General features: G+C 35.9%; 2 protein-coding genes and 1 long non-coding RNA gene across 3 annotated transcripts in view; 2 read left to right on the forward strand and 1 right to left on the reverse strand.

Annotated features, from left to right (window-relative positions):
* The first annotated feature begins 75 nt into the window (after positions 1 to 75).
* Positions 76 to 627, forward strand: LOC134251324 (uncharacterized). The gene is made up of 3 exons (XR_009988716.1): positions 76 to 122; positions 455 to 522; positions 599 to 627. It is a non-coding gene; the product is annotated as an uncharacterized LOC134251324 (long non-coding RNA).
* A 10,856-nt stretch (positions 628 to 11,483) lies between these two features.
* Positions 11,484 to 12,659, forward strand: LOC134251346 (uncharacterized). Its single transcript, XM_062733737.1, has one exon. The coding sequence runs from the start codon at positions 11,484 to 11,486 to the stop codon at positions 12,657 to 12,659; it is 1,176 nt and encodes a 391-aa protein (XP_062589721.1).
* Positions 12,660 to 20,211: 7,552 nt separating this feature from the next.
* The window catches only part of LOC134251347 (sushi, von Willebrand factor type A, EGF and pentraxin domain-containing protein 1-like), a gene marked incomplete at its 5' end in the record, with an annotated part of 52,730 nt that continues 47,446 nt past the window's right edge, over positions 20,212 to 25,495 (reverse strand). Inside the window, 2 exons of the mRNA XM_062733738.1 lie at positions 20,212 to 21,213; positions 21,837 to 21,942. Coding sequence (XP_062589722.1) covers positions 20,970 to 21,213; positions 21,837 to 21,942 — 350 coding nt within the window. The remainder of the gene's footprint in view (positions 21,214 to 21,836; positions 21,943 to 25,495) is intronic.

Genomic DNA, 25,495 nt, shown 5'->3' on the forward strand with positions numbered 1-25,495 from the left:
CCTGTTTGCCAGTGTGTTTTTTTAAAAAAAAATTTCAGTTGTTTTTTTTTTGTCCTTGTCTTGTTTAGAGAGAGATGGAAAACTTGATTGAAATGCAATGTATAGTTGTAAATCTAAAAATGGTGAGTATTTCGATTAGGTTATATTTTATGTTTTGAAAGTTGCATCTCGGCGGAAATTTCTTGTAATCATTAGGACAAGCACACTGTTAATTTTCATGCCATTTTCCGCCAAAGTCCATTGGGTTATAGAATTCATATTTAAGACTGTATGATTTTAGTCAATTGTAGTTCTATATAGAGAGAAGGAATTTCTTTTCTTTTTTTCTTTTGTCATCTTCTTTTAGGTCCAAATTATTAATTAAAATTAATTTGGGACTCGTTTACATGTAGTATGAATGTTTGATAAACTTTACTTGAATTGTCGCATTTAATGAAAGGGAACTTTTTTGTAGGTGCGCATGATGCAACTTCCTGGATGGTGTGGAGTCTGTCAACATATGAAATCCACGTGTATTTTAGGGTAAGTTAGTCTATATTTTCTCTTTCATCTATTTTTTGGCGAGAATGTACGTAGTGAATGAATTAATTTAATTTAGGCTTTACAGTCAAATGTAGTGAAATGAGAAAACTTACCACATGGAGTTTAAATACAAATATACAATACATTGTTTAACAAGTCGGGGGTCCTTGTAAAGGACAAGAAACTCCGAGAAACCAGAAACATGTAAATCTGTTCTTTTTGTCGATAAAATGGATAATTTATAGGTACCTGGAATAATGACTTAAACTTTTCAGAGAGTTTCTATGGGGTACCGTATTGACTACTGTACCTTAAAACAATGCGTCGACCCGAGGTTGCCGAGGTTGATTACTAGTCTATTTCGCTTTCGCGCTAACTGATATAATTAGGAAAACTAAAAGATAATTTGATGCGAACATTAACAATGACATTGATTCAATTTTAAGTCAAATATCAGTAGTCCCATTTGTTGTTCCAATTTTTGTAGAAGTTATAGGTGTTTAATGGATAAATGTAACAAAAGATACCCCCCCCCCCCTTCAAAGTTGTTGATGCCATAACTTGTCTCACCACTTTTTAGTGTAAATGACACGTCAAGTTTTATTGAGTTCACTACTGTCGAAACTAGACGGAATGGATTGGCGGCATGGTATGTTTTGAAAAAGAAGACTTTGGGGGGGGGGGGGGGGGGGGCTGGGTAGTATACACTAGCAAACTTCATTAGAGCTTTATAATGGGAAAACATCTGTTAATTAGTGTTTTTTCCCTTAATATAAACATGGACTGGAAAAATTATTGAAGGACACAGCCTCCCAGCCCCACCCCCATCCACCCTGATCTCTTTGATATGAATGATAATTAAATGCGAACTATTACAAAACACCGGACAGCTGCCTGTACTAAAATGACAATTGCTTCTTTGTTAAACATCCCTTCGAGAACTTTCACTCATATTGAGACACCACCACTTGCCCATGGAGGGTTGCACATTTAGACCTATAGTCAACACTCATTGAGGGGTGAGGATTCTCTTTTGTGCCAGAACCTAAAGCAACACGGACCTTTGATTTATTCGGTCTCATCTGAGTGACCGATATCCACGCCCCACAGTAGATTTTGAACCCTCGACGTTAGGATAAACTCCTTACACCGCCGATCTAGAGTAAATGCATTTACCATTGCGCCATGTGGGCGACTCATAATGACATTAAAGCTTAGAGGGCCAGTGGGAAAATCTAGACACATCGAAGAAAAAAAGACTCCCCTCTTGTTTGTGTAGCACTCTTGAATCTTAATCTCAGAACAAACTTCCAAAAGAGGTTTAGTAAATTTTAATTGATTAATTCATTTACAAACAATTCTTTATTGAAATCCAAGGAATCTCATGAGTCGAGCTCGGAATCCACACCTCTTTGTTGAAGCACGCGTCTGAAAATAATATACAAAAAAGTTAGATGCCTTAAATTTAGTACTGTTTTCTATTTTAAAAATTGTTGCTATGTATTTTTTTTTTTATTTTGATACGAAAAAGTTGTATAATTATAACAGTTTCAATGATAATTAAAGTTTTAGTACCTTCCCTGCCACCGATGGACTTCTCACAGTTCTAGCAGACAGATGCACTGCTGAGACGGAAATGATTTCTGCCAAAGATTCTTTATTGGCAGTCGCGACTCTCTACAAGAAACATAAAATGAGAAAAATAAATTCGAATTTGTTTTTAAGAGAAACACACACAAACATGCAAATTCGATGTTCACTTTAAAGAATAAAGACGTCAATGTTTACCATAGAATTTATCTTGAAATAGTCAACATTAAAGAGGAAAAGCCTTCTAGGAACAAAAGTGTCGTCTTCTTTTGTATCAACATTCTTTCTGGGTTTGGAATCCTAATTTTGAGGAAATAAGTTCCAGTTTAGATTAAAGAAAGACAATGTGGGTATACACTTCATTTATAAATTAAAAAGTCTCTAAATTTACATAAATCAACTTACTTCTAAATCTGTATCTGTTTCTGGCTGAATTTGCTCTGCGACCACTTTCGAGGAAACCTATAAAAAAAGGAGTGAAATGAGACATATAAAGATATGATGAGCAAGGGCCTTTCTGCCAGAATTGTGAATTTCAAGGCCCATGGGTCAGGAGTACCATAGAGGCGGGGTGGGGGGTGGGGGCTCTACTTATATATTGAAAATGAATTGTTTGAAATCTGCTCCTTCGTATTAATCAAACCTTTTTATAAGCAAGGGTGCCCTTTTCAAAATTGTGAAATGTGTGAACCTAGGTTCAGGGGTTCATGTGTGTAAGGGGCACTACTGATTATTGCTGAATATCACATTAGTTTAAATGCATTTTTGTTCCCCTACCCTGCCTATGAGTATGATGTAACCAAACTAAGGAATTGCTAAGTGTATAGTTATAATGAGTAATGGTGCTCCTTCAAAATTGTGAATGCCATGGCGTCTAGTTTAAAACATGATCCGAATTCAATCATTGGAAAGTTGTTGCAGGATGCTCAAATGACCTATAAGGTCTGTGGGTCTCTTGTATTGAGTTCGCTTCTGTCGAAACTAGACGGAATGGCTTAATGGCATGATGTGTTCAAACAAATCATACTTTTGGGGGGTACAGTATTAGCAATCATCATAAGAGCTTATTAAGGGGGTGAAAAATCTGTAAATTAGCCTTTTTTCTATTGCAAATTATGTATATGCACTGTGAAAATTATTGGAGGACACAGCCCCCCTGCCCTGTAGCATCCGCTAAAGATAAAAGCCGCTAAATGACAAAAATATCAGCGCTGCAATGCAACGCTTAGAGTCTTTTATTACATTTTTACCCGTGAAATACTATGATTTATTCATTGAATAAAAATGATATCCTGTCACAGTGTGAAAGGATATCAAAATGATATCCTGTCACAGTGTGACGAATATCAGAAGGGCGGGAAAACTCTCGATTTCCCTTCCCATAACGAAGATTGCTGTTAAAAAAAATCTTCCTTGACCTAATATAAGATAGATGGAAATAAATAAACCATTCTGACAGCGAATAAAACTGTCAAAATTACCAAAAATATGTTGCTAAATCCATGTTTACAGTGTTTTCACCTCACTTAGCTATGACGTCTCAACCGCTCAACTATGACGTCACGAGCCTATGACTGTATTACAAAAAGACAGAGGCATAGGAAAACTCAAAGAATTTTTTTTAAAAATGTAATAAACAGAAAATTCAATGTTTTGTAGTTGAATATGGAATTTATTTCACTCGTGAGACAGGATTTTTTGATATTTTCACTCGTGCTTCGCACTCGTGAAAATATCAAAAATCCTGTCCCACTCGTGAAATAAATTCCATATTCAACAACAAACCATTGAATATCCTCTATATATAATTGCATTAGTAGTTGATTTTCTCAACCGCTTAATGATATCATTTTTTCATTAAGCGACCATTTAGCATTAGCAGTTGAGAATGTCATCTACTAATGCAATAATTTACAGTAATACGCGTTGCACTGCAAGGCTTAATGATTCTTCTATCATTAAGCGACGTTTTATCATTAGTAGTTACTAACACCCCACCGCCACCCCCTGCAGATTCTTCTGCCTCAATATGCGAACTATTGCATAAAAAAGACCACCACTTGCCGGTGAGGGCAGCAAATTAAGACCTAAACTCAGGCTTTTGAGCAGTGAGCTTTCTTTTTCATGCCAGAACCTACTGCGACAGGGGACCTCAATCAGTTTTTATGGTCTCATTCGAAGGACCGTTCTTCACGTCCCGCAGTGAGAATTTAATCCAACTCGTGACGTAAGGATCAACTCCTTACTCCGTCTTTCTAGAGCAAACACTCTTACTATTGTACCACTCGTGCGACTATTTTTGTTTTCAAATGAAGCAGAATTTATTAATTTTTATAATCTTCTTCATAAGAAGAAGAAAACACTTACTATAGTCTTTAACGACCAATTATCAATTTACAATAATCACTTCCATTCACATATCGACTCGATACATCCCAGTGAAAATTCGATTTCTAGAAAAACACGTTAGTGGTAATCTAACAAAAAAAAATTAATGATAAACTTGATGACTAAGTTCCCTCTTTTTGTTGGAATATACCCTAACTACCTGCATATGGTGTTCCAGTTTATTTATATGCAAGAGTATGCTCTAAGTACGAACTTTTTTTTAAATGAGAAAAGCTATTGACAAACAAGTTGATAAAATAGGGATTTTAACTGTCTAATTTTGTTAGTTCTATGGAAAGTTGAACATTTTGTAAGATCTATGGTTGATACAATAACTTCGTCAGCAAATACGAGGGTTGTTCGAAAAGTTCGTGGACAACTGTCATATCTTTTTTATTTGACGTCATATGTTATCCAAATTTGGTAGAAATATTTTAACAATAAATCCAAATGATATGTATTAATTTAGACAAAATATTACGATTGATTAAAAACTTATCCAGATTTTAAAAATGCAAAAATAGGATCGCGGAGCAGGTCAAAATTTAGTCAGTTCCAGACAAAACAATAAATAATGTCTATAGTCAAATTCTCTGTAAAATGGAGAAAAAACGAAAAATTACCTAGAAATTCAAATTAAGAATTGTTACTTCGATACGTGTACCAAATTATGGTTTTATATTTTGCTTTGTTGAAAAGAAATCAACTTGAGAAGATAGGTAGTCCTTATTGAAAACGACAAAAACGGTGACGTTTTAGAACGTCACGGAGCAGCAGATACCGAAGCAATTTTGTGTTTTTCTCGGGAAAAATCCTGAATAAACTCTAAAAATGTTGAGGGAATCAAGAAAATATGTCACAAGAGGGTTGTGCATGTGTGTACAAACAGTACGGGCAGTATTTGAGTGACAGAGACTCTGTATCGGATGAGGATGATCTGTGAAGAAACAGTTTCACTGTAAACGTCTGAACAAAACTTAAAAATTTGAAACGTAAATGAAAGACTAGGGCGCTTCAGAGTTGCTTATCCTGTGAAAACAGAGTTACGTACTAAAAGAAATTTAAACCTTAACAAAGGAAATTATACAATGAGATCTATTCTTAAAATATAAATGTCAAGTATTAGAAAAAGAATTTAATGAATAGGCATTAGAATATTCTGTGTGAAATGTATAGGTATAGTATCTATTATTAATTTGACGCTATGTGTTGACGTTACATTGCCGTTTTGTGTGCTCCGCGGGTACCAAACATGTTGATTTTAAAATGAAGTAAATTTATTTGTGTTAAATCGAATGGAATGAAACTTCACACATCAACAAAACAAATATTTTTACATATTATAGTGTGCTTGTTTTAAATTTCCAGTGAGTAATATAACGAAGATGGACATCGTCCACGAACTTTTCGAACAACCCTCGTACAACAATCTGTAATTATTATCCTAACGTTTCTCGAACTAATTGTTAGGCCATTATTTACTAGTATACACCGAATTTATTACGGGTTTTCCCCGTTTACTTGATTATGACAAGGAGCAAACCTCGGGTGTGACCGGTCGACAGGCTACGCACACTCTTGTATGGCACTTAATCTCACCTCTGATGTTTTATATGCACGCTTGACATTGTTTTTCATACATAGAGAATAGATACCGATACTTATTTGTATCTTGTGAACAAATTTGTAAAAATGACAACTTTAGTTTGGCTTTTTTCCAGGGTTTTTCTGAAATCGAAGTCGACCAGTAGGGCTAACAAGATATCCATGGGCCACAACGCTCACCCGTGGTGTAACATTTGCCCTCCGGTTATTCACCTGTCCCCCCCCCCCCCCCCCGTAATACCTATTGCGGCCCTAACCCTGGTGGTCATTATTTGAACAATTCAGAATCTACACTACCCCAGGATGCTTCCACATAAGCTTTTCTTGCCCAGAGGTCCTTGAGTAGAAGATTTTAAAGATTTATCCCATGCATTTCAATGTAAAAATTGGATTTCCAATCTACATTACCCCAGGATGCTTCCACATAAGTTTCAGTTTTCTTGGCCCAGTGGTTCTTGAGAAGATTTTTTTTAAGGACTCCATCCTATTTTTGTCTTCTCTTGATTATCTCTCCCTAGGACGGGGCTTGGCCCTTTATTTTAACAACTTAAATTCCCCTAAATCCAAGGTTGCCTTGTACTAATTCTGGTTAAAAAGGACCCCGGTGTTCTTGAGAGGAAATTGAAAATGTGAAAAGTTTACTGATGGACGGACAGAAAGACGAACGGACGACGAACGGGTGATCAGAAAAGCTCACTTGAGCTAAAAATCTGGAAAAAAACCTGCTTAAAATCCAAGAATTTTATTGGTGCCCACAGTCGAGATTCCCCTTATTTCTGAAAAAACAAACAAACCGAGAATTGTTGGTGAAACACCGATACCCCCTATGGAAGCTTATTACAAAGGTTCAAGTTTCTCAAATGTAAGTCAAACTCAAAGGCCAAGAGATCAAAAATGTTGTGACTCAAAGAAAAGGCTTGTGTCAATGGATATACCTGTTAAATACCCTGGTAAACCTGGTAAAGCCCAAGCACCAGCTGACTGCATGTACTAATTGTTTTAATCAGTAATCTACCAGGAGAATCGATCAAAAAGCTTCCACTTCAAAAATGCCAATTCCACTTGTATTCTATTGCATTAGTAATGTTTTGTGTGATGCACCTACCACTTTCATATTTTAAAGTCTCGGAAAACAGCAAAAATTAAGCAAATTCATTGAAATTTTCCAGATAACGATATAGATAGTGATCAATGAAAATATGAATTTTATCCGAACCTTATTTATTTTTGAATTTTTTTTAATTTCATAACAATACTTTCATATTCCCTGATAAATCCCTAATCATTCGGTTATGTGCCATAAGACCATATCTTATGCACATACGAGTATAATAAAATCCCTATTTTCTTAAAAATAATGATAAAGATCAAGGTTCACCTTGGGCCTTTTTTGCCCTGTGTATTTCTGAAAAATCAGAACTGCTTATTATTCGTTGAAAATATGTAAAATTTCACTTGGACTCTTGGTGGCTTCATATCATAAAAATGACGTAATTTTTTTCTCTTGTCCATATATTATGACGTCATGAATTGTGTCACTTTCCTCAAATTTTGAAAATGTCTTTAAAAATGGCCAAAATTTTAAGCCATTTGAATATTATGCATACCCCCCCAACCTCTGATCTAAAATGTTTGTCTATATATAATGAGAGAACTGTTTCGGTAGATTCTAATCCATAAAACAATTTTTGGATCGCGGGGTGGGCTCATATTTTAATCAATAGTTTAAAATACTCAACTTGAATTCACTCATTTTCTTCAAAATTCAAGAAGATTCTAGTTTCACATAGCCTGAGTATTAAAACGTGGACTCTCAGAGGAAAGAAAGGAGTGTACAATGCTTAAACAATCCCCCGCTCTGAGACAATATGTTTTCAATATATTTTCAAAATTCAAGGAAAAGTTATATTTTTCTTAAATCATGTTCTCAGTAATGTCATCTTCCAAACATTTTATTTTATTTTACTGAACGAATTATCATTTGACAATCTTTTCATCAAGGTTGACAGTTAGGCATATTTAGTGAAAAACGGGTTTACAAGAGCCATAAAAAAATGAGTTTTGAACATGAATGGGTCAAGTCTCTATTTTTCGTCAACACTTAAATGATGGGAACATAAATGTGAAATCTATTTCATTTGTCCAAAAATGGAATTTGAACCCATTCTATATGAAAATCGAACTTTTCTGAAAAAATGTACGCTTTAACAAACATGTTCATTTAACGTAGAAGCTACGTCATATATGACATCATGGGTTTACCCTGTGCTAGATCCATTATGACGTCATAATCAATTTAATATTACTTTTCCCGTATTTTACACCTTCAATTAAGAAATAAGATATCATTTTTAGAGTGTCATTGGGATATGACATGAAGTCGGTCACGTGATCAAATTCTATAACGCCCGAAGGACGTTATAGTAGATTTGATCACCTACTGACTTCATGTCATATCCCATTGACACTCTAAAAATGATGTGGTACGAAACAACTAAGGACGATCTAATAATAAATGAGTTTGCAACCTGATACTGGCTTAGTGATCCCTCGTGGTTCCCGAGCCCCTGTATTGGCCTGTAGCTGAGCTCGCAGACTTATAGGTCACAACAACTGGTGTCAGAAGTGACCGATTCTACGTCCAGTTGAAAAATATACATATCCTTTTATTGATTTTTCTTGTATTTTGATTGGCGTAGGACAATAGTATCGAGGAAACTCGGATATTCCCGCGTTTTGTCAAACTTGGTTTCTCGCAGTATAGGAGAAATTAATTTATCAAGTGTGACTATTACTACGCTACTATTTGACAATCATTTTTAATTTTTTTTAAATTCTATCTCATTCTCCATTTAGCGTCGGTATTGATTTTTAATTTGTAAATTTGGGTACGGAAACCCATAGCTGTCACAATTCGAAATTTCATTTTCAGTTACATACAAATTTTTGCGATATCTTTCGATTGCGATAGAAATTTTATTTTGGAGTTTTTGTTTGAATTTCTAATTTCATAAGTCATATTATTTTTGTATTCAACCCTTCAATCTTCATATAATCATATTGCATATTATTTTGTTCATGTCATTTTCTGGACCAAAAATACAAGCTTTTCTCCGCAAGCCACTAACAACACCTTAAGGGTCACTGTGTCACACCAATTCTTCTGTCAGACAGCAAAGGTTTTGCTATTAAAAATAAGACCCCCTGAGATTTGTCGAGTTTTGGTGCCAAAGTGGCCTGCAATCTGAAAAGGCCATAGATCAACTTGAACATAGATTGGAGTCCAGAGACTTTGGTTCAGCACTAATTTACATTTGGCTTGGGACTTGTGACATTACCAGAAAAGAGGGGAAAATTACTCAAGTTCGCTGCTGGGACAATACCGTCGTAGATACTATTACGGCACAATACCGAAGAGCCATAACAATTGTATCCAAGTTCCAAATTCATTGAAATACCGTGCTACTCAATTGTGGCATATAATCGGCACAAAGGTCATTCCAATCCAGACGTATTCAAAAACCAAGACATTGAAATTTGCAGGCAAGTGGAAGCTCTAAATGCAAATATTCGTGCATTAAATTCAGAAATTGGACAATCTACTTTGCGATTTGATAAGGACATAATACGCAGACGCAAGGACACAGACAATCGCAAGAAGAAGAACAACGGTGTAAGGATTTCTTACAAATTTTCTGTTTTTTACGACGGCATCCATCCAGGTATAGAATTGGCCTTGATCTGGAGCAGAGGGTTGACTGAGGACATTAACAGAAGTTGTTTCAGAGTTTTACCAGAAGACATTTTGGACATACAAGTATCTGAGGAGGATTTAAAATCAATAGAATAATGCCTGCCATAAACTTGAATACTGCGTCTTATGAGGACCTGAATTGGTCAGCACGGAACCACAGCTATCCCCAAACTACGGGAGGAAAAGGGCTTTATAACAGAAGATGACATACGCCAATTCCTACAGAGCACCTATAGTACCATAAGAACTCTATTGGATGAAGAAAAAATATCTCTAGACACACCACCACAGTTACTTCAGGCACTTAAAAAGGAATGGGATGACCGAATGGAAAAAATGTCGAGCGATTTTAAGGAGCAAATGAAGGCTTCGCAAGAACACTATGAACTAATGAAAACACAATTTGAGGAAAACCTGAGAAAAACATATGAAGAAAAGTTACTGAAAATAAATGAAAATGCTGTCGGTAATTTGGCTCCACATGGTGTTTATGGTGGTGGTAATCCATGGATGAAACCTAAAATGGACATCAAAAAGGAAAACACCTCGTTACCTAGTGACAGTGCTACTGCTAATTGTGGCTGGCTTTTGTGTGGCCCGACCAGTGGGAACACTGCTGCTAAGGTAACCACAGATGGAAATTCACAAAAAGTGAAAAGTGGACAGAAGCCCAATCTCATGACCAATTATCAAACTATGGGTCCTCCCTCACCAAAGATGGCTACTTTCGATGGAAAATCGGAATGGAGTCCATACATTGTGCAGTTCAACATGATAGCGACAAGATGTAACTGGAACAGTGAACAACGACTGGAACGCCTAGTTGAATCTTTGCGTGACAAAGCATTAACGTATTACTGTACATGTTCAGCCCAAGTACAGAGCAGTTTCTCATCACTTTGTGCAAAGATGAAAACAAGATTTGGCCAGCGAGATCTCCCTCACACAATTAGGAGGAATCTCCAGGATATCAAGCAAGGTGACCAATCTGTTAATGAATTTGCAGAAAAAATCCAGGAGATGGTAAGTGAAGGTTACCGACAGGCTCCAGACTGTGTAAAAGAAACGATAGCTACTGACACTTTCCTGAAGGGCCTCGAAAATAAAAGAGCAGCACTTACAACTATGGACAAAGATCCTCCTGACCTTCAGACGGCCTTACAGTTGGTTAAGGCTGCACTCAATAATTAGAGATTAATCTTAGGCGCTAAGAAGCCGGAGGTGAGGAAGGTTCGTTTTGAAGAGGATGACCTCGATAGTGACTTGGGTTTGTTGCATGAATTTGAAGTTAGACCAATACGACCCCAAAGCAGAGTAGACAAACTTTCAGAAGAAATAGCTGAACTCAAAAGTGGGCTGGAGGAGACCAACGCTAAAGCGGATAAAATCATCACCCTAATGAATAAACAACTTTCCACAAGGTCACAATCTCCACCACGGAAAACAGACAGTACTTCTAGTTCTGCTTCCAACTCTTCACCACTCAAAGCAGCACAGTGCTTTAACTGTGGACAACCAGGTCACTTTTGCTAGAGAATGCCAAAGGCCACACAGGTCCCGTTCCCCATCCCCTAGATCATCGAGGAGAGAAACCAGGACTAGTCCAACCAGTTACGACATACGAATGTATGACAACAGCCAAACACACCCATACAACTTGATGCTAGGGATCTCTATTAACAGAAAACCTGTTCAAGCTATTGTTGACACGGCAGCCCAGATAACAGTTATCAGCCAAGCTTTCGCCAACACCTTCACCCCACCCTTAGTTCGTGGAGAAAAAGTAACCATGAAGGGTGCAGGAAATTCTGACTTTATTGAGGCTAACTACTGTAAAAACATTCAGATTTGTATTGGGAACACACAAGAAGACCCCATCACCTGGACTGCCCTTATAGCTGACATATCTGATCCCGTCATCTTAGGTCTGGATTTTCTAAAGGCACAAAACGCTACCATTGACCTTAATGAAATACAGATAGTCCTTGGTGGCAAACGGATAAATGCAACTCTACTAGATACAGGAGGTAAACAAGTTCAAATAGCTAGAGTGAAATTAAGTCAAAAAGTGAGAGTTGAACCATTTTCCCCAGTGCAGGTTCTTGGCCATTTGGACCAACACATAGCTGGTACCTTGGTTTTCAAACCATATCATAATGTTAAGGGATTGCTTTCACCACATGCTTTAGTTGATAACAGTGATCAAGTGCCAGTCCTCTTGCGCAACTTGTCAACAAGACCAGTTAAACTTCAGAAAAATGTAGTGATTGGGACTGTTTCTGAAGTGGACCAAGTCGCCAATGGTGGAAAACTACAAGACAACAACAAGACAAATGAACATTTTCCTGTCGAATTACCAGACCACTTGATAGACCTAGCAGATAGATCAACAAGAGATCTAACCTCAGAGCAAAGTCAAAGTGTTAAACACCTTCTTTGGGAATTCCAAGACATTTTTTCTAAAGGAGACTTTGACTTGGGACTGTTCAAAGGGAACCAACACAAGATAAACACTGGCAATGCCCACCCGGTAAAATCCAAATTGAGACGCACACCACTGGGATTCCAAACAGAGGAAGAGGACGAGGAAGAGGAGCATCTGAAAAGTATGCTGGACAAAGGTATCATCGTTCCATCAGTTTCTGAGTGGTCGTCAGCACCGGTCCTGGTGCGGAAAAAAGATGGGACTGTTAGGTATTGTATTGATTTTAGGGGAGTTAATAAAGTCACCAAGAAAGATGCTTTCCCACTCCCGAACATGGAGGAATGTCTAGACACTCTTGGAAAAACAACTTTATGAGCACGCTTGACATGGTACAGGGATATTATCAAATAGAGGTAGACCCTGATGATAGACACAAGTTGGCATTCATTACAAGGTATGGCCTATTTGAATTTGTACGAATGCCATTTGGAACATGCAATAGCCCTGCAACCTTTCAACGGGTGATACAGTTAGTTTTACAAGGTCTTAACTGGAAAGAATACCTTGCTTACCTAGACGATGTCATAGTCTTAGGTCAGAATTTTGAGGAACATTTAATAAATCTAAGAGCGGTATTTGAAAGATTTAGGACCCATAATCTCAAACTAAAACCAAATAAATGTCATCTCTTCTGAAAGGAGCTTCAGTTTCTTGGTCGCTTGGTTACAGAAAAAGGGGTCAGCATCACTAACGAGAGTGTGAAATGTATGGCAGAATGACCGACAGCCAATGCAAGAAGGACCTTGAAGCATTTCTTGGGTATGTTAACTACCATAGAGAGCATATAAAGAGTTTTGCGGAGATAGCAGCACCTCTGTACACTCTCACAGGGCCAAAGACAAAGTTTATCTGGAATAAAGAGAAGGACACAGCATTTATTTCCCTTAAAGAGGCAATGACTAACCCTGCAGTTTTGGGATATCCCTCTGATGATGGCATGTTCATATTGGACACAGATGCTTCGGACATGGCTATTGTAGCAGAACTGTCCCAAATTCAGTGTGGTAAGGAAGTCTTACTCAGTTTTAACAGCAAGACCTTGACATCTACTCAACGGAACTACTGCGTTACTAGGAGGGAGTTGCTAGCTGTTGTAGCATTTACTCGTCACTACCGATACTCTCTACTGGGCAGACTTTTCATTATTCGGACAGACCACAACAGTCTGGCATGGTTAATTGGGTTCAAAAATATTGAGGGGCAACTAGCTCGCTGGCTAGAAGAGTTATCACAATATGATGTTACCATCCAGCACCGAAGTGGAAAGAAACACCAGAACGCTGATGGCCTCTCCAGAATTTCAACAAATGACCTGTCCTGTGACTGCTACAATGCTGGTTGTGATGTGGGGGCTGCAGTTACTGTCGACGGATGCATGCTCAATGGGAAGGCTTCCAGGAGGATGTTGATGATGTAATCCCCCCAGCAGTTAGGACCCTTCAAGAAACGGATAAACCAAAGAAAACACCTAACGCCATAGACAAGGATGCATGTAACTGGGCTTCTGCCTTAACAGATGAAGAAATCAGAGATGCACAAATGCAAGATTTAAACACAAGGCAGAAAACTATGTTCCAACTGAACTGGACCAGTCCCTTTCCAGTAGAGCTGTAAAATACTTTTGGAACTGCTCATCTCAACTACGAATTTTGAATGGTATCCTTTTCTATGAGTGGTTAGATGGCTCTATGTCCCGACTATTGCTTGTGGTCCCAAACTCACTACAAAACCGTGTTCTAGAAGGATCTCATGACAACAAATTAGCAGACCATATGGGACAGCAGAAAACCCTACAGAAGGTGAAATCAAAGTATATCTGGTTTGGAATGAGTTCAGATTGCGAGTCTTATGTCCGAACTTGCCCAGTATGTAATGTCAACAAGAAAGCCAATATACATGCCAAAACAGGCCTTGGCCAATACCATGCTGGAGCACCCTTAGAAAGAGTGCATATTGACCTGATGGGTCCATTTGTGGAGTCCTGCAAAGGGAACAAGTACATTTTAATGATAGTCGACCAATTCACCAAGTGGTTAGAGTGTTATGCACTTCCTGATCAAGAAGCGGAGACAGTAGCAACATCATTTGTGGAAGGTTTTGTATCTCGATTGGGGTGCCCTCTCCAGGTTCACTCTGACCAGGGTAGAAATTTTGAGAGCTGCTTATTTCAGGAAGTGTGTAAACTACTCCAGATAACAAAGACGAGAACCACCCCGTACAGACCTTGCTCGAATGGACAGGTCGAAAGATACAATCGTCTTGTTCTCCAAGCCATCCGATGTTATATGGAAAACATCTCACAGCAGAAAGATTGGGACCTACACCTCCAACAAATAGCTGGGGCAATCCGTGCCACTGTCAATCGACAAACGGGATTCACACCAAACAGAATGATGCTGGGGAGAGAAGTCTCTCAACCTTTAGATATAATGTTAGGAAGGAAGATACCAGGACAAAAACCAGCAGGATATGTGGATAATTTGGAGGAGGCTCTTTCAGTGTGTCATCAAGCTGCAAGAGACAACTTGGGGGAAGCACAACTCCGTCAGAAGAGGACCTATGACATAAAATCAAACACAAGAAGCTATGAGGTGGGTGATGTGGTATATATGGAGGATATCTCTTCCAAAGTAGGCCAATCGAAGAAGTTGAGGAAGCCATGGATAGGGCCTTTTGTCATTGTTTATAAGATTAATTATGTGCTATACAGAATCCAAGGGAAAAAGGAAAACAAGGTGGTCCACCATGACAGATTAAAACTTTGTCAAGACAGAGATATACCTTTATGGCTTAAAAGGCTACGACATTCAGTTCTTCACCCAGAACCCAATGACAAAGAATCCAAACTGCATAATCAAGTACAGGAGGAATTACTGCACTCCAGTTCTTACGAAGATGATGCCGTAGGCCTCACAAATGAAGGACGTGAGAATGAACCATCAGATGATCTGGAGATCTGCCAAAGACCCGCTCGAAAACGACAGGCCCCTAAATGGATGAAGGATTTTTGTCTTTTGGACGATTAATCATTATGTCACTGGAAATTTTAAGTAGAATTATATGTATTTGAATATCTTTTCCTTCTTATCCACTCCTCCCTCCGTAGATGATTTATATGTTTTTTTATATTTGTATAATTATGCTTTTTCTTCCAGGATGTGTTCCAAATGAACTTTTATTCCCTTCTGATGATGTTTTAATTGCATATAGTCAAAGTGGCTTGATTTTTCTGGCCCAGCTGACTATTTCATAAATATAATACGCACTGTACATCTCTTAAAAATTATGAGTAGGAGGAGTGTTGTACGAAACGACTAAGGACGATCTAATAATAAATGAGTTTGCAACCTGATACTGGCTTAGTGATCCCTCGTGGTTCCCGAGCCCCTGTATTGGCCTGTAGCTGAGTTCGCAGACTTATAGGTCACTACAATGATATATTATTTCTTATATTTATATTTTTATTTCTATTAACATTACAAAGACAAAATGCTCTATTTAGACTTTTTTATTGAATGCAACATAACGTATAAATACGACGTCATATGACGTCACAGTCAAAACTTTCCAAATGTCTCGTGCAGTTTGCTTTCCACACGCAAGAAAGTCTGATCATGTGACCGACTGCATGTCATTGAAAATTGAATTTAATTATTTTAGTATTATCATATAATGAAAGACATTGGCAAATGTAAATATTAGAAATTATAGAAAAGCATTTTGAAATTCATTGAATTCAATTTAAAATCATGCCAAAATACTCTTTATACATATACTCAATTTATACGAGGGGTGTTAGAAAAGTTCGCGGACAAGTTCAATTGTGAGCGCGCTATTTCCACGAAACCGGTCAAACTTTCCAGATAGAATCTTTTCCTTTTTCTCTATTTAGACTTTTTTATTGAATGCAACATAACGTATAAATACAACGTCATATGACGTCACAGTCAAAACTTTCCAAATGTCTAGTGCAGTTTGCTTTCCATATCCAAGAAAGTGAGATCATGTGACCGACTGCATGTCATCAAAAATTGAATTTAATTATTTTAGTATTATCATATAATGAAAGACATTGGCAAATGTAAATATTAGAAATTATAGAAAAGCATTTTGAAATTCATTGAATTCAATTTAAAATCATGCCAAAATACTCTTTATACATATACTCAATTTATACGAGGGGTGTTAGAAAAGTTCGCGGACAAGTTCAATTGTGAGCGCGCTATTTCCACGAAACCGGTCAAACTTTCCAGATAGAATCTTTTCCTTTTTTCCAATAAATATACAGGAAATTGTTTCTCTCCGGTAATTATTAAAAAATATATAGCTTTTTTATTTTGATAAAACTTGCTTCACGGAGCATGCTCCATTTTGGCACGTTTACATCACAAAGACTCTTTATTAAAATTTAAAATTGCACAATTGTAGCGCATAAAGATTTATGATATTTTACCTGCCGCTAAAGTATTCATGAAACGTCACTGGGAGAAATTTTGAATTAAATTGGAGGGTTTATGACTGTTTTATAGCCGTTTGTAAATGATCATTGCGTAAAAACACAGCCAAAATTCGGAACGTCATTGAGCGTCATGGAGCACTGCACTACGTAAAAATTATGTATGCAGACTTGAAAATGTCTAAAAAAGAGATTAAAATGTTTAAGATGCTGCCGGGAATTTCCTACACCTAAAAAGGACAAGTTTTCAAATGGTTGTAGCTTCATAAGAATGGTAGGAATGTCATTTTGAAAGATTAATTCCAGTGATACTTCAATACCCCCGTATCGCATGGACGTTGCGTTGCGCCTATATGGTTTTGCATAGTTTCCATACCTGATCGATTAACTGATAAGCTGCATAAACTTTTTTAAAAATCTCAATAATATCCGAATCAATACAAAAGACATTATAGAAGAAAAGTAACATGTCTTGATATAGATATTCAATTTTAAAGTAGAAAAAAAGATAAGAAAAAACTAAAGATTTATAGAACTGCGACAAAGCATAACGGGTTGAACTCTGGTTGTTACGTCGCCTTACGTCAAGTGATTGCTCCGTGAATCCCATAACCTCATAGTAAAAATCGTTGTAAATTTTCAAGATTTTATTATATGGACCTGACTTTTTACAAACCAATAAACAAAATGTAGGAATTTATTCAGACATAAGTCATACTTCACAGTACACAATAGATTTTCCGTAATTCAATGTGTCCGCGAACTTTTCTAACGACCCTCGTATATTTTTGATTATAAATGACTTAATATATTTCTCAAATTAGAGAAACCTGAAGGCACCTTTCATTTACTAGATCTTGAGCTAAAGTGGACAAATCCAAGACGTTCTCATGTAATGAAATTCAGTGTAGGATACCACTGTGGAGATACACCAGGTGTAATAACTTCTTTAATTTTTTTGAGCTGTTCCGGGATGATTCAAATCAGCTATTTATTTTATGATCTATTATTCCTTGACATTTCAAATTCCTTTTAAATCCAAGGACCTGCCCGGACCTGAGCGGGTGTTGGGGAGTGGAGATGTTACCCAACCTGAACAAAATGCAACCAAGATAGTCACGATTCAGCTTTCCACTCTTTATTAAATTAAACAATCCATTTGTAATATAGTTATGATTACAATAAATAATATCTTACAAAATACTAAACATATACTAAACATTACTAGTTATAATATAAAAGATTGTAACCTGTACATGAATTAATTTAAGCCATGTGAAAATTTAATAATATGACCGCGAAAGTCTACAAAATTATCTCACCTCTACAAAATGCAACCAATACAGTCACGATTTAGCTTTCCACTGAAATCGTGTCTGTCGGCCGCTTGTTTTATTCTTGAAGTCGTTCACCCCCATATTTGTTAGTCCTTAAAAATTTGCAGTAACTATTTTGAATTTGAATTTTTAACAACTTTTTTCTGACCTTGAAGATTCTTTTGATCTGCAATTATACAAAATGATTCAGGTGATAAATTATTTACAACGCAATTTAAACAAGAAAGAACCATCCTGACCAACAGCACAGACTCTTAACATCTGTGCTTGTCTGAAGCGGCATTCATAGTCTACACAGAGTTTATTCTACCTATAATCATGGAATTTACACTACTAGTTCATTGGGCTCTTAAAATCAGATGTCTCTTTTTAAATTTCTTCACCCTTACCAAATACCTCTTTTGATAAACAAGTAAACAACTGCATTCCAATGAATCATTTCTTGGAACTGTCCAGGTTAAAAGTTCAACTCCTAGTGGCCATAGTCAGTTTTTATCTTCAGAGCTCGCATCTGTTATCTCTCTCCGCAAATACACAAAAATGTGTTACTGTCTTATTTTAATGCAATTTTTGCTATGATACATGAGTGAAAAAATAAATTATTAATAAAATATTAAAACAGTGAAATTCAGAATTAAATAACATATGTTTATTGACGAAAAACGATAAAAATGTTTATTTTTAGCCAATTTTAAAGCGATTTTCAACTGAGGCATTGTATTTTATTGATATATTTATGTTATATTTATTTGCCTAAAACATAAGAAAAGATATAAGGTACATTGTACATTTAATCACATCCAAGACTATTTCAAAATATGATGATACTTGAAACTGGAAAATATCGTCTACCCCCCTTTTTTTCAAGGGTTGGGATTATTGGTAATTTACTGTTTAGCTCTGGTATTAAGACTATTTATCAATTAACATTAAACTGTTTTTTGTATTAAACAAAGATTTTATGGCCAAATTCCTATTTATATTGAACTAAATGGTTCCAAAATGTAGGCGGGAATTGAGAGTTAGCGTGCGTAATTCTTTGTTATAACAGATTAAATTCATTATAACGAATTCATAGAAATTGTTATAACGAATTAAATTCGTTATAACAGATTCGACAATTCGTTATATGGGATTCAAAAATATTTTTCAATAGGTCCTAAATGAGCTTCCGTTCAAAACAGACCAACAACGGACACCATATTATCACATAAGCTCTTTTTAGCCTCTGCCCAGTAGGGCTAAAATTCAGTGATTCTCTTCATTATCAAATTACGTGTTGTTCACAATAGACTTGGAGGTGGCAATAGATAGTTTTCGATTGAGGTGATTTAAGCAAGAGTTATTCCCCACGGCCACCATCACTCCCCGATCCCTTCAAGTTCAATTTCTTATGCCGGTTACTGAGGTAAAGATAAAACTATTTTCCTTATGAATATACATTTGTTAAAGCCTCTATTAATTCATAATTTTAAGATTGTAAATATTTTCCCCCTTATATTTCTGGCATGTATGCTTAAAATTGGTTGCTCAAAGAGGAAAATTCATCACAAGATGGCGGTTAAAGGGAATGACTCCAAGGCAAAATACATCATAGGAAAACCATCTATTGTGTGTGCATTTGTTCGTGGGTAAGTTTGCTGTGCAAAACAGAAGTGATGTAATTTGCATCAGGGTCCATGATTGATTTATAGATATGCTCTTTGCAAGGGGATACCCTTGTTTTTAATTTAATATGTCCATTTGTCCTGATTAAATTGATTGATTGATTGTATCCTGTTTAACGTCCCTCTCCAGAATATTTCACTGATATGGAGACGTCACCATTGCCGGTGAAGGGCTGCAAATTTAGGCCTATGCTCGGTACTTACGGCCTTTGAGCAGGGAGGGATCTTTATCGTGCCACACCTGCTGTGACACGGGGCCTCGGTTTATACGGTCTCATCCGAAAGACCGCCCCATTTAGTCGCCTTTTACGACGAGCAAGGGGTACTGAGGACCTATTCTAATCCGGATCCCCACGGGATGTCCTGATTAAAAAAAGGAAATTTAAAATATATATATTTATTTTGTATCATACAATAGAAAAGGTAAAATACGTAGTTCGTAACAGTATATGATTTAGGGTATAATGCACTCTTAATACATTTTCTAGCATATTATATATAATATATTATGTAACTATCAAATTTCACACTAGATTGAAAGCTTTGATTATGGAAATTATATAATTGCAACACACAACTCAAGATGAAGAATTTTCAGCCTCACTAGGTGTCTTAATCTTGCAGTAATTCTTAAAATGGAGCTTTTATTGAAGTCTTTCAGAATTTTCATGCTCCATGACATGAATTTCCACATATAAATTTTGCACATTATCAATCATCTGATTTTGAGGTTTTCAAATTATATTTGAAACGGTGAAAATTAATTAACAAATCAAAAAAATATGTATGAATTGAATATGATTGTAAATATTGCTTTTGATTTTAGTTATTGCACAAGAAAAAGCCCCCTCTTAATACCTATATTAATTAAAATGTAATTTAAAAAGAAAGATATGCATTCTTGTGAACTTGTACAGGCAAGAAATCAACTATACTCAGTGCACCTTCATGCAAGTATAAATCATGTACTCGTCAATTACAAACAAAAACCTCACTGGGGTAATTATAAGAAAGAACTCTTAGTATAGGGAATGTCCACTTTAAAACCACTCACACAATTAAAATATGCATACAATAAAGAATAATGATGAAATTATGTTTGGACATATAAAATTTCGATATGTTTTGTCTACTTGATTAATATACAGGTTCAAAGGAAAAAATATCAAAGATCAAAATCCCCTCGAGCCTCCTGCCATCGATATCCTCTGTAATCATCATCTTCCTGTGGATACATCCTGTTACGGGTATCATAGAAGCTGCCATCGTCATAGTTAAAGGCTGGGTTCATTCGGGCATGAGATGAAATACCTCCTCTCTTAGAGCTATTGTCATAAAATGGAGTATTGTAATCATAAAAATATTCCATTGGTTCACTCGGTGGATATTTGGAAGTAGATTCCTTTGATCTGCAATTATACAAAATGATTCAGGTGATATATTATAATACAACGCAATTTAAACAGAAAGAACCATCTTGACCAACAGCACAGACTCTTAACATCTGTGCTTGTCTGGAGCGGCATTCATAGTCTACACAGAGTTTATTCTATCAATAATCATGGAAATTACACTACTAGTTCATTTGGCTCTTAAAATCAGATGTCTCTATTAAACATTTTTAAAAGCTATTAATATTTACAGTTGAACTTACATGTAAGTATCTCTTACTTCAGTATCTTGAACACCATGGATAAGTTGAATGAAAAGGGTGAAGATAATGAACAGTGATCAATCTCATAAAATCTTTAAACAACATACATCAGTGAAGAGGACATACAGGTGCAAAGGAGAAGCACCCCCCTGTCACACTATCGTGAGCCTTATGTACTGTTTAGGTAGATGGAACATTTCGTAGTTAAATTCAGTATAAAAACAAAGGCCTATCAACTGGTATGAAACAAGTCAGCCAAAATGCTAGTGATTTGGAGTTAATCTCAATATCTGAAATCCTCAGATACCTCAAAGTTTTCTTCTTGGTCCCTTCAAGTTTAATATAATGAAGTTTGACTGTATATTGTAGGGAGCTTACCTTTTGAGACACCTTATCAAGCATATAATGACGAGGGCTACAACCATTATAGCAGCTAATCCACCAACAGTTCCTCCTATTATGTAAGGTGTGTCTGAAGTATATTCTAGAAAAAGAAATTTTTGATACAATTAACTAAAAAGTTTTCAGGATTTCAAACATGAATTATTTTTGATAAATTTAAATCCATGCAGTGCCATTATCTCATTTATAGGGCTGTGTCAGTATATCAAATATTCAATACGTATCGATATTAAAGAGTGTATCGTATCAAAAAAATAACTTCCAATATGTATCAAACAGGCAAATTTTCTTGTATTTTAGTGAAAAAGTTGGAAATTTCAATAATTAACCAAAGGTTATATTTTTCACTGTTTTGAATTAAAACTGATCAATAATGCTATAATCATTAAGGAAATAGCACATCTTAGATAAAATTTTATACAATTATGGACTTCAGTGTAGGTCGATATGTGGTTATAAAGACACAAGACAATTGATATTGACCGAAGACACAGAAAGTGATAGCAAACGAGCCTGCGGGGTCGCTATCATTTTCTGTGTCTGAGGTCAATATCAATTGCCATGAGTCCTTATAACCACATATTGACTGTTCACTGAAGTCCATAATAGTTATATTATATAATAACTCAAAGCGAATGTACTAGCTGACACAGTCCTAACTGAACAGACTCGGCTGTCATTACGTCACAATGGTTAAAACATGCTTCTTATATTATGACGTCACGTTTTACGTAACTTTGGTTGTGTCGTGCGATATCATTTTTCGCGGACGCGCTTTCAGTCGACATCACAAAAGGAGGAATATCACGCGATGTTCTTTCAACCAATGAAAATTACGAAAATAATCTTCTTATATAATAGTACAAAATACATAGACAACTTGACATGTTGTTTTCACAGTTATTAAAAGTTTGAATTTGAAGTGTAATCTGTTATGACGGTGAGACAAGAACTTCAAAATGGGTTATAAAACAATTAGTTTTAATGAAATTCATGCTTTAAATGAATTATAAGACTTTTTTGATAGACATTAAAGAATCCAATATCGGATATCGCATTATAAAATATCATAACGTATCAAATTGTTTTGCTCAATACACAGCCCTAGGGTGAATTCACTATGCATCGGACACCCTTGTACTTCAGCAAGTTCTAGTGATATTGCTACTGACGGAAAGTTATCAAAATGGAGCTTAACATTTAGTATGTGATCGAAATATAAATTTGGTATACAATTATATTTTTTTATTGAGGAAATATTATCAAAAATCAAGTTTTTAAAAATCGCTTAAAATTCACCATGGATCGGACATTATTTACCATGCATCGGACAGATGGTATTTACACCGGGAAAATATCATACCTTTATCATAGTGCTTTAAAATCCTTGATATGGATATACTTTTATATTTTATCTAAGAAATAACCATCAAATTATATTTATTTGACGATATCGTTGCACATATATGGAGAGATTCGAGATGCCTTACTCTGCCTTAAAAAGACTTTAAAATGCTTGTAATGAGGTAATTCGCGCCTTTTTCTCATGCGTTAAAATACTTTGGTTTGTAGAAATAAATTGAGTACGACTCTTGGCGTAATATATCGATAACTTGTATTTTGACTGTAAATTTAGAATTTTTATTTTCTTTTTCCGCAAAAAACAAATATCAGTTGGGTTCTGTATGAAAATGGTAGTGATTAACTTTGCATCAGAAAGTGTCCGATGCATGGTTAATTTCAGTCCGATGTACGGTTAAATGAGTATACTAGTAAAAACCAGCTCTAATAAGAATTAAACAAACATTGAAGTGAAATTTCTTTATAATTTATGTAAAATTACCCATCCCTGACAAAATTCACTAAAGTCCGACACGTTCCGTGGAAGTCGAATTTAAAGAACGATAACTCTAAAAACGGCAAAATCTTTATTTTTTGGTTACTCCCCTTTGATGATGTAAAATATGACACAAATTCAAGGCCTTCTTATCAAAACATAACATTTACAATTGGTTTTATCAAAAAATTTAAATCCTCAGCTTCAAGTCAGAAACAAATAAATACATGGAACTCTGAAATTGAAAGAGAGTTTATTGCCTTAAGTTGTCCGAAGCAAGGTATGTGTCCGATGCATGGTTAACTCATCCTACTCATTATCAAGAAAGTAATTTGATTTAATTTGATGATTATTATCAATAAATCTTTTTTAAATTCATTTTTTAAAAATCACACCCTACTCTATTAAGAGTTCAATACATTAAACATTTAACAAGAAACTAAATATTACTTCCATGAACCTCTTTCATATGATTTCATTCGTAGCATTATCCAACAATCATGATCTGGTGTAACAGTTAATATGTACAAGGGGCTATCAAAACGATTGACGTGGACTAGCACCATAAAATGAAAAACACATTAGATACATTGCTGATATATGTTACATAAACACAAGTTTTATTTTTTGAAGTTTAATGTTTTTGTCAGCAATGAAATGAAATAGATGTAGGAACTGTTTAAATGGGGTAAATAACAAAAAAATGTATCTAGAGTATCTGTTTAAATGGCAAACAAGATTCAGAGAAAAGATGAATGCACAGTTTATGTGTAAACTGTCCTGGCATAATTAAGTTAGGGTCTTAAAATTAAGACATGTACTCTCAGGACAAGATCGTAAAATGGAAAATATACCAGTGAATCAACAAATACTCTGCATCAAGAATATGTATGCTTAATGTGCTACAGAAGAATGGTGAACACCGGAATCGATAATACAATGGTGACAGGTCACAATGCAGTGGTCAGGCGAGCCAAAAGCTTCTGAAATTTACACAACTTTCCTTCACTGTTGAAATATACATAGGATAGAAATTCGGGCAAATGCCAATTAGTGTATCAAATAACCAATAACATTGTTTCGTCTGGCAAAGAGGTGGAGCGTAAGTCGTCTCATCGACGTCAACAACAATTCAAAATTCCTGATGTCATTAATTTCTTAACCAGTGAGAATCTTTTCGCTATTTGACAGGCGCTGGTTACATAGTGTTGAGAATGCCACGTCTTACTGAAGTCCGAGCTACCTGGGAATTGTTCTAAAAGATTACTATGCGTACCACACATACGGAGTATGAAATGGAGAAAGAATACATATAATGCAAACTTGTACATGACTATAAGATAGAACCCAGCTATCTTCTATGATTATGGCTCCTCATAGACAGTCTCACTGACTTTACAGAAATAATTAGTAGATGTCTATCATGCAATTTAGGTGACAGAATCACCTGAATTGTGACAAATTCACCTGATTTATCTTCACACTGACCATAGTATATATAAAGCACGTACATTCTCTCTATTATGGATTCTTGTGCTTACGATATGCCCCTTTATCAGCTCACCTGAGCCAAAGGCTCGAGTGAGCTTCTCTGATCAAAATTTGTCCATTGTCTGTCGTTGTTGTCGTTGTCGTTGTTGTAAACTTTTCACATTTTCATCTTCTTCTCAAGAACAACTGGACCAATTTCAACCAAACTTGCTACAAAGTATTCTTGGGTAAAGGGGATTCAAGTTTGTTCAAATGAAGGGCCACGCCCTCTTCGAAGGGGAGATGATTATGAATTAGTAAAAAATTA

The sequence above is a fragment of the Saccostrea cucullata genome, unplaced genomic scaffold (genome assembly GCF_032062105.1).
Source record: "Saccostrea cucullata isolate Sc308-1 unplaced genomic scaffold, CSIRO_AGI_Scuc_v1 ctg197, whole genome shotgun sequence".
Classification (NCBI taxonomy): domain Eukaryota; kingdom Metazoa; phylum Mollusca; class Bivalvia; order Ostreida; family Ostreidae; genus Saccostrea; species Saccostrea cuccullata.